We start from the raw sequence: 14,210 nt of genomic DNA, 5'->3' as shown, positions 1-14,210 counted from the left end.
CAAGTAACACATAGGAATGTTCTAACTGGTTAAAAACTGTACTTTACCCTGTGATGCTACTAAAATAGGTTGATGTAGATTAAAGTGACCAGATTTTAAGATTGGGAAATAGGGACACCATTGGGGGTGGGTGGGTTAAAAATATTTCACACAAAAAAAATCTTTTTCTCTCTCTCCCTCCCTCTTTTTACTCTCTTCATCCCTTCCTCTCTCTTTTCTCTCTCTCTTTCTCTTTCTTCCTTCCTCCTTCCCTCCCTCTTGGTCTCTTTCTCTCTCTCTTCCTTCCTCTCCTTTTCTCTCTCTCTCTCTTCCTCCCTCCCTTTCTCTCTTCCCCTCTCTCCTTTTTCTCTCTCTCTTTCATTCACTCTACCTCTCCTTTTCTCTCTCTCTCTTTCTTCCTCCCTTTCTCTCTTTCTCTCTCCTCCAGTCTCTTTTTCTCTCTTTCTCTCTCTCTTTCTCTCTCTTCCTTCCTCTCCTTTTTTCTCTCTCTCTTCTTTCCTCTCCTTTCTCTCTCCACCCCCTCTCTCTCTCGGTCTCTCTCTCTCTTTCTCTCTCATATACCACATATAGGGGTTGAAGTGGGAGCGGGAGGGTGCTGGCAGCAGTGGCCACAGGCAGTAGCCATGGGTGGCGGGGCGGGCACTATGAGCAGGAGCTCCAAGGTGGAGGCGCCAACAGTGGCATCTGGACGTGTTGCTGGACGCCATACATGCTGGCGCTGCGCTGGGCATGGGCGACGGGTTGGCACTGGCCCGCTAGCTGGGCCGGGATGGAGGTGTCAACCCCATGCCCATGCCCAATGCAGCGCCAGCATGTACGGTGTCCAGCAACACGTCCAGCCACCACTGTTGGTGCATTTGCCCTGGAGCTCCCGCTTGCAGCTGACTGCCCTGCCGCCACCCCATAGCTACTGCCCAGTGCCGCTGCTCCCAGTGCCCTCCCGCTCCTACTTCAACTCCTGCTTGGTGGCACCACCTTCGCTGCCCATCCCACTGCCCTGTGCCCACCAGAGCTGACTGGCCCCACTGCTCCTGCAGACCCACCTTGGGCCCAAGCCCTTCCTGCTGCCCAAGAGCTGCAAAGCTCACCTGCTGCTGCCGGGCCCCAAAGCTCACCTGCCGCCGCCTCCAGGGAAGCTCAGCCGGGCGGGGCACTGCAGCTGCGGGAGAGGCCACCTGGAAGGGCTGTGCACGTGTTTGCTACAAACTTTTTGCAAACTTTGTCAGGCCTCGGGACTGGGGGGGGGGAAACCATCTCCAAAATCAGGACATTTTTGAACTGCTGCGGGACATGGGAAAAATCATTCAAAAGCGGCACTGTCCCGCTGAAGGCGGGACGTCTGATCACCTTAATGTAGATATAATATGTAGATATAATATGTTTCAACAACAGCAGATATTTTTTAATATGTGTAACTCTTTAGAAAGCATCAGTCTCTTAGATTAATTATTATTTATTTCAAGACTGAACTGTGTTCTTTGCTTTGCTTTCTCCTGTGCAATTTACCCTTTGACATTTAAAAAAACCCATAGAATATAGCATTGCTCTTTCTGATACAACATCTACATTAACCAAATGAAAATGACAAAAAATAAATCGGCACAATTGCTGGTATTATTTTCCAAAAAAGCCAATATTATGGATAATATAAATATTAGTAATTCTCTTAATAGCTCTAAGAATTCAATGTCTAGCAGACTGTGAATGGTTTTAGTTTTCCTGTTATTCTCCCAGGAAATTGTTTTGCTAACAAAATTTTAATCAACTGTTTCACTAGCAATATTGAATTTAGAAAGTTAGTAGTTACTAGTTATCGCACGACTTCATTAGTATACAGGAAATCAACCATTCTACAGGGATTAACATCTATTCAGAACTCAGAATGTATTATGAGTCCTAAATTATCATAGGAATTAATGCAATCTTTTCAGAGGGCTTAAAATATGATAATAGATACAGCATTACTAGCACCTGCAGCTCAAGGTACCAAAGTTATTAAAAGATAGTTATAATTATATTTATTATTGTAGGGATTTAGTTGGAAAAAAATGAAATGAGCATGAATAAAATAGTGATTCTTTAAAGTGTGTTAAAATGCTTTTTTACACAAGCAGCAGATATTTTGTGAAATCTGTGTTCCTTAAGAGGATATTTAAGGATGATTCTTCTTCTTTTCATGCCCCTGTAGATACCAGTTTGCTAGAATTGGCTGAAGGTAACTGATTGTAAGGAGTCTTTTAAGTTCATGCTTGTATCTACAACACTAGGTCTACTATCTAGAAATTTTGTTTCCTGTTGGCTTCTTTTTAATTTGCCTTTATATTTTTTAAAAAAAGCATCAGTGTCTTTCGCAAAGACATGAAAATTTTATCATTAGTTTAAAATTCTAGCAAGTGAAATATAAATAAGAGATGCCTATTAAAATGCTTATCCTTCCTACTTTTAACTATATGAATTTAGTCTCTTGTTTCTCTAGGTACCTTCTTCATAATCGCTTGTTTCGGTGTTCAGACACCTCCACTGGCATAAAAATGATTATGTTTTTCCTCACTTGCCTTATCTTGTGAGTTGTATTCTGCTTCTCCATTAAAGAACCTTTGAATCCCCAATATCATGATCCAGAATAGGGAAGAACTTTTTACAAACCATTTACAAAATTGTATATAAGTGAACATATTGATGACACCAAGCTACATGCAGCTGTCAGGACCAGTGGTAACCTAATTCACTCCTATGTTTATCAACTCCACCTTGCTGCTGCTGCTGTTGCTGTGCTTGGATTTATTTGTTTGTTTTATTGATTGATTGATTGATTGATTGATTGATTGATTTTTAGGCCGCCCTTCTCCTTGCAGACTTGGGGTGGCTTACAAAGATAAAAAGACAAGTAAAAATAGAATACAATTAAAACACTTTTTTAAAAAGGTAAAAACCCAACCTAAAAACAATCAATCATCCCTCATTCATAGTAATGGCTGGAACAGAACTATTGCTCACAGTCCTCAGGCCTGCCGGTATAAATGTGTTTTTAATGCCTTTTGGAGAGTGGGGGCGGTATGAATCTCCGGGGGGGGGGGGGAGTTGGTTCCAGGGGACCAGAGCCGCAACAGAGAAGGCTTTCCCCTGCAGATCCACGAGTCAGCATTGTTGGGCTGACGGGACCTGGAGGAGGCCGACTCTGTGTGATCTAACCAGTCACTGTGACATGTGAGGGAGAAGACCATCCCGTAAATAATCTGGTCCAATGCCATGTAGGGCTTTATAGGTAATAACCAACACCTTGAATTGCGTTCAGTGGCAGCCAGTGCAGCCAGTGCAGTTGGCAGCCAGTGCAGTTGGCAGCCAGTGCAGTTGGCAGCCAGTGCAGCTCGGGGAGTGCTGGACTGATGTGGGAATCAGGTACTCCCAACATGGCTCCCGTGGATGCGTGCTGGACTTGTTGAAGTCTCCAAATGTTCTTCAAGGGCAGCTTCAAGCAGAGCACATTATAGTAATCAAACCTAGAAGTAATGAGGGCATGAGTGATGGTAAGCAGAGACTCCCTGTCCAAATAGGCCCGCAACTGGTGCACCAGGTGAACCTGTGCAAAAGTCCCCCTAGCCACAGCTGAGAGATGTTGCTCTAGCCTCAGCTGTAGATCTATGAGAACTCCCAAGTTGTGGACCCTCTCTGAAAGGGTCAAAATCTATCCCTCTAGTGTGTTGGTTGGACAGGTGGGATTGTCCTTGGAAGGCAGGACCCACAGCCACTCAATCTTGTCAGAGTTGAGCTTGAGCCTGTTGCTGGGTAGCCCTGTTGTGCGCTAATATTTTCACCCAACATGCTCTCCTTCACAGATTCTACAGCTAAATTAAACAACATGTTTGAGCCAGCATATATTTCATCTGCTGTATTAGATTGCCCTGAGTATAATATTGCATTTGGATAATGCAATTGAGCAGTGTAACTGAATGCTAGCTTAGCTTCTGCTGAGAAAGTATGCTGTCTGCTAAAATGTCAGTAAGTAGCCCTTCTAAATGACAATTAAAGCAATAATTGTCCAACATCTGGTCCTTAAACCAACTATAACACAGTACAAAATTTTTCAACAGTTTCAACCTGGTTTTGATATGAAACCATGAACACAGTACACCTGTAAATTAATACCCTACAATCTGTATACAATCTACTTGATTTAACCCACAGATAACCAGTCTTCATAAAATATCTGTAAAGGTAAATAAGATCTCTAATTTCCCCACTGCACAAAATGAGGGGATAAGTCAATAAACAGTGTAATTATCAATGCAGTCAGAAATAAAAAAATAGTAATGATTTTCTGAAGTGGCATGGCCAAATCTAATAACTAACGCTTGCCAGGCAATAATAATAGTATTTGTATCTCTTTTAATTGACTTTAACCTTTCCCTTCATCTGTGAACTATTAAAAAATTAAAGAGGAAAGTATTTAGAGATACAGATTTACATCAGTGCATGGCTCACATGCTTTTAATGAGGTCAAAGCAATAAAGAGCTTGAGCAGCTTCTGTAGCTTGGATGATGAATGGCTGTCTCATGCAGTGCTTAGTGGATACCGTATGTTTGCAGCTGTTATTTGTATATTAAGTTGGAAGTTTATAACTAGGGGAGAAGGAAACTCTTGACTATCCTTCCTCTCCATTCTTCTCCATTGCATACAAGGTGTAGCATTTTAAATAGTGGGAGCTATTGTGTGCAGCAGCTGCCAAAAAAGCCAACACAGTTCTAGGCTGCATTAAGAGGGATAGAATCAAGATCACATGAAGTATTAATAACACTTTATAAGGCCCTGGTAAAGCCACACATGAAATACTGCATTCAGTTTTGGTTGCCATGATACAAAAGGATGTTGAGACTCTAGAAAGAGTGCTGAGAAGAGCAACAAAGATGATTAGGGGACTGGAGGCTAAAACATATGAAGAACAGTTGCAGGAACTGGGTATGGCTAGTTTAATGAAAAGAAAGACCAGGGGAGACATGATAACAGAGTTCCAATATCTCAGGGGTTGCCACAAAGAAGAAGGAGTCAACCTATTCTCCAAAGCACCTGAGGATAGAGCAGGAAGCAGTGGGTGGAAACTAAACAAGGAGAGAAGTAACTTAGAACTAAGGAGAAATTTTCTGACAGCTAGAACAATTAATCAGGGGAACAGCTTGCTTCCAGAAGTTGTGAATGCTCCAATATTGGAAGGTTTTAAGAATATGTTGGATAACCATTTGTCTGAAGTAGTGTAGGGTTTCCTGCATAAGCAGGGGCTTGAATAAAGACCTCTAAGGTCCCTCCCAACTCTGTTGTTGTTGTTGTTGTTGTTGTAATATATTGTTATTATTATATATTATTATTATATAGCCTTTTTTAAAAAAACAAAAACCAAGCATATTAAAAAAAATTAAATGAACCCCAGATTACTCATTCTTCAACGTCTAGCACTGCATTGCATTCCATAATTTAGTACGGGCACTTTGTATTGGAGTCTTTGTAAATACATAGGCAGGAGGTCAATATAGAAAATAATAATAGTAATAGCAATAACTTTTAGACTTAAATACCTCTTCATAATGCTTTACAGCTCTTTCTAAGCAATTTACAGAGTCAGTATATTGCACCCAACAATCTGGATATTTATTTTACTAACTTTAGAAGGATGGAAGGCTGAGTCAACTTTGAACCAGTCAGATCGAACTCCTGGCACTGCGCAGAGTCAGCCTGCAGTACTACATTGAAACCATTACGTCACCATGGTTCCGTTCAGTCAAAATCTGTAAATGGGTTTACTCAGAAGAAAATTCTATGAAGCTCAATAGTTTAAGTCATTAGTAAGCATGCTTAGAATTGTAACCTTTTTGTCCAGGTACTCATCATGGTGTCATTTAAGTGCTTAGTCAGTGCTTAAGTGCCAGCCTAAGTGCTTGGTCAGAAATTTTAAAAAAATGGGATCAGTATAGATGCTGTGGTTTCATAGGCCCAGCTTTAAGAACAAAGTACATTTTACTGCACAGACACCATTTGTTAGCATGTCAATTAAGGAACAATTCTGGTTATGTACAGTAAAGCAGCCTCAATAAACCTTTTCAACATGTGATTTTTCTAACCTTTATAAATTCAGTCTGTGTACCATTATTGTACCATTATTTTGCCCATCAGAACTGTGGTTCAGAATTATTAACATGACCAGTAATGAGTTAGTATAATCCATTGCTAGAGCACAGTGGCTGGTAGGATGATGTCTCCAAGTTGCCAGTTGAATTTTACCCAATTAAAATAAAAGATACATGGGATTCTTCCAGTTGTAATTGAAAACACACAGAGCTGTCTGGAATGACAGTTTTTAAGGCTTGAATTCAAAACATGCTGGTTTTGTAACAGTATTGCTATATCCTTTCTGTACAAATAAGATCAAAGAGTAATAATTCTATCAGCACTTTGGATTGGATCATTCTTTAACCTACTATATCTATCAATTTGGGATGAATTTTAGCCTGTGGCTCCTGATGAAGTAGACAAAGCTGTGGGAAAGGTTGTAGAGAATGTAGTGGCACTTAAACTCCAATAGTCATCGAATGAAACAGATTATCTGGACCCTTGTGAGTCTGGTTTCAGCCCTGGCTATAGCACGGAAACTGCTTTGGCCACACTGATGGATGATTTCTGGCAAGTCCGAGATGGGCGTCATTTCTCTATCTTGGTGTTACTTGACCTCTCAGTGGCTTTCAATACAATTGACCATGGTATTCTTATGGGATAACTAAAGGAGCTAGGGTTGGGAGGCACCGTGCTGCGGTGGTTTTCTTCCTATCTCTCAAGTCATTCACAGTTGGTGTTGGCAGGACAGAGATTGACCCCTAGACCCCTTATTTGGGGGGTGCCTCAGGGCTTGGTCCTTTCTCCCCTCCTATTTAATATCTACATGAAACCACTTGGTAAAGTCATATGACATTTTGAGGCGAGGTATCAGAAATATATCTCCACCGCATGTCAGTTCAGTGAAGCAGTGGATGTGATGTGCTGGTGCCTGGAAGCCGTGAAGGTCTGGATGGGTGTCAACTTAGACTTAACCCAGACAAGACCGAGTGGCTGTGGATAGTGCCTCCTAAAGACTGTTTAGACTGCCCATCTTTGGCTCTGGAGGAGGAGAAATTGTCCCCCTCAGAATGGGTTCAGAATTTGGTGTCCTCCTAGACCCACAGCTAAGAGGGTCAGGTTATCTTCGAGACTGCCTTCTACCTCATAGTTCTCAGTGACCGGTAATATCCCACAGAGCTGGTCTCCTCCAGGTTCCGTCAGCTAAACAGTGCCGGCTGGCAGGCCCATAGGGAAGGGCCTTCTCTGTAGCTACCCTGGCTCTCTGGAAACAACTATCCCCTGAGATCTGAATGCCCCATTAATGGGCTACCAAAATGTTCACTACCACACTGTGGGCGTGGTTTATGCATTTTGTTTCAACATCTTTCAGTGCAAATTGGGTGTTCTGTGGTGGAGCTCAATTTTCGCTACCCCACTGCGTAAGCCTTGACCGGGCAGTAGCCCACTCCTGATTATCTACTATATAAAATGTATGTACACACACGCACGCACACACAACTCTTCTAAAATTATACACCTCATTTAATGTGATAAGAAAAACATACCCAGAGCCCAGAAGGGGGGGGGGGGAATCAAAATTTTACTACAAGTACTGTGTACCTGACCAAAATTTTGCTACTGGTACTGCATACCTGACCATACCTGTAGGAGCCCACCACTGGACTGCCCCCACTCTATTGGCCTTCCAGAAAACATTGAAGACCTGGCTTTTCCAGCAGGCTTGGGGCCTTTGATCTCGCTATTTTATGAGGTCCAGTCTTGAATTATATGTACATACGTGGTTTTTAAACTGTTTTTTTTCTTAATTGTTTATGATGTTTTAAAATGTATTTTATATCCTGTTGTAAGTCCTTTTTGAGTAGAGAGGCATGGAGATGCAATAAATAAATTAATTAATACATTAAATTAAATTAAATAAACTTTTGCATTCCCCAATTTATAATCACATAATCTGGCATGCATGGTAATAAACGTTCCATTGTGCAATGCAACTGAATTCATGCATAATTTCCAAAGGCTATTTGATGGTGTTTTATATATAAGGGAAGATAGTAAAAACCATAAGTGTAAGTATTGGCAAGCAAGGAATTTTACCCTTGTTAAGGCAAGCTAAGCAATAGCCAGATGGTTTCAAGTGTAATGTCATTGTTAAGCAGAGTATGTTGCTATTGAGCATCTCTCTGTAGACTTTGTTTAGACCTATACTGATCCTTTCTTGGTCTTATATGTGTTCCATCAAAGAAATCTCGAATATTGTCCAACACCACTGCTGAAACCTCAACATCATTTAGGCTGATGGAGATTAAAAAAAAAGAAAATATAACAAGTACAGTACTAGTATTGTGACACACCAAATAACATTTCTTGGAAATGCTTTTAGATTATAGAATATGTTGAATCGACTAATATTTCTGCCAGAATTTATTATTGCATTTTAGGAGGCGCATCATAAAAAAAGCCTTATAGCACAGAAAAAGGCAAAATAGGCTATATAAAAAATTGGGAATAGTTTGAATAGCCATTGCTGAACAGAATTTTAAATCATGAATGGACCTAGACATACAAACTCTAGTCAAGATAGCCTAAACTGAAAGTAAATAAATTTTTCCCAAGCACAAATTTCACATAATTGTTTTTAGTAAAATTTATTAAGATAAAGGGATAATGATAGAAGAGTTCCAGAAAGTAAGTTAGTTTTCAGTATAGAATCAATATGTTTCACATTACATTAAGAGTCTTTTTCTCACATCCATATGAGAATGAGAAGCGAGGTAGCTCTTTTTGTTGATAACAAGAAAGTTTTCAGCTCACTGTTTACAAAGACTTTTGCTTCAATGTTTATCTGAGACTGAGAACTATAATGGATATTTTTTTTAAAAAGAAAGCCTAGATAAAATCATGGTTTATTATGTATAACTTCTTAACAAAGCATTGCTTTCCCCCATGTTTGTCCTGCTTCCTTGCAGGTTCTGCTTGTAGTTTGTTTGCCTAGTTTTCACACAGCGGTGGGCTACAAGCCTGAATGCTAAATTGCGTTTGGTGCTGTGGCTTGTAAGTTCTTGCAGGACCAGTGTGATTTTGCTGCTGCACCTGTGGAGGTAGCAAAATTGTGCATGGAGCCATGGGTGCATCCGTGTTTCGATGAGGTTTTACCTGTGGCTCCATGCGTGATTTTGCTACCTCCACAGGTGCAGCAGCAAAATCGCACTGGTCCCACAAGAACTTATGAGCCATGGCGGCGAGCGCAATTTAGCGTTCCGGCTCATAGTCCACCGCTGTTTTCACATGAAATCTAAGGAGTGTGTTGATGCTCTGAATGGTTTTGTTTTCAGCCTATTGTTGGTTTTGGTATTGAGATAGAGTAACTCAGGGTCTACAAGATTACCCATTTGGATTCTGTGCTTTAAAGAAGACTAGAACCTTGGTCTGCCAACTCCACCACCTTAACTATTATTGCACACTGGTTCTCTAAGAAATTATAGCTTATAGTTCTGTGTAATGGAGAAACATTTTTATTTTAGTTTTAAAATCAATATACCCATATATACTCGAGTATAAGTCGACCCGATTATAAGCCGAGGCACCTATTTTTGCCACCAAAAAAAAAATGGGAAAACTTATTGACTCGAATATAAGTCCAGGGTGGAAAATACAGTGGCTACTGGTAACTTATAAAAATGGAATATTCTTCTATTGTAGCTTCTTAAAATTGTTTTTGTAGGAGAATAAAAAAAACATATGAAGAATGGTTGCAGGAACTGGGTATATCTAGTTTAATGAAAAAAAGGACCAGGGGAGACATGATAGCATTCTTCCAATATCTCAGAGTTTGCCACAAAGAAGAAAGAGTCAACCTATTCTCCAAAGCACCTGAGGGCAGAATAAGAAGCAATGGGTGGAAACTAAACAAGGAGAGAAGCAACTTAGAACTAAGGAGAAAATTCCTGACAGTTGGAACAATGAATCTGTGGAACAGCCTGCCACCAAAGTTGTGAATGCTCCAACACTGGAAGTTTTTAAGAAGATGTTGGATACCCATTTGTCTGAAGTAGTGTAGGGTTTCCTGCCTAGGCAAGGGGTTAGACTAGAAGACCTCCAAGGTCCCTTCCACCCCTGTTGTTATTATTATATTATGTAACTTTTTTCCTTCCAAAATGTTTTTTATTTCTTGCATCTTTCTTCCTCCCCTTCCAAAATCTTTCTTTTTTTAAAAATTCCAAAAACCTCTTAAAATATCTTAATCTTAAAACCTGTTATCTTAGTCTTCATTACAATATCATTATAATAATTGGGATTTCATATATACTTTCAAAACAATTGCTTAAATCAAACTTCCATATGATAAATATTCAGATTTTCCATTTAAAATGTATTTCATAAGTTAAAATCATTATTACTATCTCAATAGATCAGTTAATAACAATTGGGGGTTACTCAATCATTAATTGTAAAATCTTTCTTCTACATGATATTTATCTTGCACAAGGAGTAACCATACTCTTTAAAAAAGGTAAATATATTCATATTAATTATATAGAACAAATGATTAATGACAAAATTCATACTATTATGTTAATCTAACCTCTGTATTGTTTTAAACAAGTCAGCATTAACAATCCTCTTGGGTAGGATAAGTATAGTTGGAAGAAAAAGTTTAATTACACAGAGTTATCCCCACTTTAAGCAACATTTTCTTACAAAATAACCTATCCTGTTAATCAAATTTAAATGGGTAACTTACATTTTACTTGTACATTTTATTTACTAGTAAAATATTGTTGCTGGCTTGATCAGAAGAGAAAGCCATGGTTCCTTCCTTCTGAAAGTCTCTTCAACCCTCCCGCCCCTTCCCCCAGTGCTTCCTGTAGAGGAGGAGGTGTGATTGGTACAGCCTGCTGTCAATCAGATAGCTCTCTCAGTGCCTCCTTTCTGTGTAGAGAAGGAGCTGTGATTGGTTCAGCCTGCTGCCAATCAGGCAGCTGAGGTGTAGCAAGAGCAGAAAGAAAAAAACCCCTCCTGTTGCCAGCCATGAGGTTTCTTTCCTCCCTGCCTTTCACATGGGAACTGGAGCTTTGGGACAGTTTTCAGGTCAGTGAAAGTCAGTGACTCTAGTATAAGTCGAGGTTGGATTTTTCAGCACATTTTGTGCTGATAATATTGACTTATACTCGAGTATATATGGTAATAATCTTTACTGAACCAGTGGAGATAAGTAGAATTGGTGCAATTCACCAACTTAAGGTTAGTTATTCATTCCTGGTTTTTTTTTAAAAAAACTATGAGATGTCACAACTATTGGAATTGCAAAATTAATTTAAAATTTAGTATTATTATCTATGTTTGCTTCGAAGTTTTTGATTGTTGGAGTTACCTTTCTCTAAAACTCTCAACATTACATTCATAGAAATAATTTTGTTGAGTTCTCCCACAAAATTCCAGGGCCCGATGGTATTCCAGCATAATGTTACAAGGAATTACAGAACTCATTTAAAAAAATTACTTAGAACATTCAATGAGATTTTAAACAAAGAAGAAATTCTTAAAACTTGGACAGAGTCAATAATAACATTAATCCCCAAAGATAAATCAGGAAAACAAAGGATACAAAACTATAGGCCAACCCTGCTGTTGAATGTTGATAATAAGATCTTTGTGACAATAATGGCTGAGAGATTAAAAAACATAGTTAACAAATTTATTCACCCAGATTAAAACAGTTTCTTTTCAGACACATCAGTATTAACACAAGAATGATTTTGGACATATTAGAGTATTATGAAATAAATCTAGGAAAATGTAGCTCTCATGTTCCTCAACGCTCAAAAGGCTTTCAACAATTTAAATTGGGATTTTCTTATTAATAAATTTGAAATGATGAATTGTGCCCAAAAATATATTGGAATGATTAAAACATTATGTTCTTAACAAATGGCCAGGACAATTCCCCCTCTCCCTCCCTCTCTCTCTTTCCATATCTTGGCTTTTCCATCCTCTCCTCCTGTCCATTCCTCCCTCTCCCTCTCTTTCTCCCTCTCTCTTCCTCTCCCCCATCTTCCCCATCTCCTCCTCTCCTCCTCTCCATCTCCATCTCTCCCCGTTCTTCCTGCCCCATCCCTCTCTCTCTGTGTGCATGCTTTTTAGCAGAAGGAAGGGGAGGGGGTAGCCTCTCTCTCTCCCCCCTCTGTGCTCTGTCTCTCCCCCTCCCCTTTCTTCTGCTAAAAAGCACACACAGAGATCCATTGCCTGTTTTTTTTTATGGAGTAACCTACCTTTAACTCAGTGAGACTAACTTTTTTTTCTTTGAACGGGGCTAGATTTAAAAATCTGTCCTGTAAAAAGCTGAGAAGGGACCTCGTTTGTCTATAATCACAGCACTTCTGCAATATTGGAGCACGCCTTTTTATATGAAAAGCTCTGATCTCTTTCACGCTTCAGAATGAATTGTGCCATATATTCCAATGGATCATTTTCTTTATAGCAACTCCTGTTATTTGGTTGATATTTGTGTGGCCTCCTGGCTCCCAATTCCATCGATTCCCTCCCTCATTTTCTTGTCCTGATTGTGTGGTGGTATGTTTCCCCCCATAGATTTGCTTGTACACTGCCAGTTAAAGGGCCGTCTCTTTAACCAATTCAATTCAATTTATTAGATTTGAATGCCGCCCTTCTCTGAAAACTCGGGGCGGCTCACAGAATAAGTATAAAACAAAGCATATAGAACAAATCTAATATATTTTAAAAGTACAACTAAAAAATCCTATTTAACACTCAGTCAGACAGTCCAACCAGCCACTAGCAATCACCCGACATGAATTTATACAATCTTTTACAAATATCCAAGCCAATACTTAATGCTTAAAAGCATACAGAGAGAGAGAGAGAGAGAGAGGGAGAGACAGCACGGAGGGAGGGAGAGAGGTTACCCCCTCCCATTCCTTCTGCTAAAAAGCACAATGAATGAAGAACAGGGTGGGATTCTTAAGGAGGGGGTGTAATTTTGTTTTAGAATTACTGAATCAGAAAAGATTCCATGAAATAGATACTTTTTGATAAAGACAGAGAAACTGCACTCATTTGTTATTTCAATTTCTGCCTTCTAATCAAATTAAAATATAAAACTCCTGCTCCTTCTTCTAAAAATGCTGCTTCCAGACACACAGGCAGAGTGGAAGGGAATGAAAAGGAATGAATCCTTTGATTGGCTGATAGGAAAGTGTCCCCTGCAGGGGCGGGCTGCTAGCCGGAACGCTAAGTTGGGCTTGTCGCCACAACTCATGAGCGCTTGCAGGGCCAGCGCGATTTTGCTTCTGCACCTGTGGAGATAGCAAAATCGTGCATGGAGCTGCAAGTGCGCCCGTGTTCCGGTGAGTTTTTTTTGCTTCCACACATGTCAAAACCTGGGCACACCCGCAGCTTCGTGCACGATTTTGCTATCTCCACAAGTGCAGAAGCAAAATTGTGCTGGCCCCGCAAGCACTCACAAGCTGCAGCGGCGAGTTCAATTTAGTGTTCTGGCTGGCACCCACCCCGGTCCCCCATGTCCAAAAGGCCAGTGTGAAAGTGCTTTTGAGGCTGTTCGGCCAGGGAAAAACGGCAGCAACGAATGGCTGGGGGGCAGAAGGCTAGGGACAAAACAGGCTTGGAGAAGTGGAGGAGGAAAAAAGTCCTAAACCCATTATATTACATATTTTGATAGCAGTGATAATATGCCTGGCACAAAATTAGAAACATGGAGATGTACTATCTGATAACATATTTATTAAAAAAAATAGAATGTGCAGAATCAGATAAATTAACAATAGAATTAAATCAGGAATTAATATTTTTTGTCTTTTAAAATGTTTTTATACTCAATACAAATTATATTTTTTTAAAAATTGTTGAGTTATCCCAAGTTTTTGCATGCATATGCATTATATATTTTGTAGAATTGACAGAAGTGAATAGTTCCAATATAGTTAATAAGAGTCCCTAAGATATTCTACACATATTAAACATTTGTTTTTGGTTTTGCATGTCTGCTTTTGTTTCACTGAAAAATATCAAAAGCTAAAATCTTCATGTTGTCCAAATTGAGTCTCTTGGCTCATATCATACATACAATACA

At 39.7% G+C, this 14,210-nt stretch overlaps 1 protein-coding gene across 3 annotated transcripts in view; it reads left to right on the top strand.

Moving 5' to 3' along the window:
* Positions 1 to 14,210, top strand: part of TENM2 (teneurin transmembrane protein 2) — a 1,054,259-nt gene that overhangs the window by 523,953 nt on the left and 516,096 nt on the right. Inside the window, exon 1 of one of the 3 annotated variants that reach the window (XM_070739472.1) lies at positions 11,132 to 11,191. The exons of the other annotated variants lie outside the window; for them this stretch is intronic. Coding sequence (XP_070595573.1) covers positions 11,161 to 11,191 — 31 coding nt within the window. The 5' untranslated portion in view covers positions 11,132 to 11,160. Of the gene's footprint in view, positions 1 to 11,131; positions 11,192 to 14,210 lie in introns of those variants that run through there. 3 annotated transcript variants of the gene reach the window in all.

This window comes from Erythrolamprus reginae, chromosome 2, assembly GCF_031021105.1.
Source record: "Erythrolamprus reginae isolate rEryReg1 chromosome 2, rEryReg1.hap1, whole genome shotgun sequence".
Classification (NCBI taxonomy): Eukaryota; Metazoa; Chordata; class Lepidosauria; order Squamata; family Dipsadidae; genus Erythrolamprus; species Erythrolamprus reginae.
Note: the sequence above shows the minus strand (reverse complement) of the source record. Positions and strands in the feature narration are given on the sequence as shown.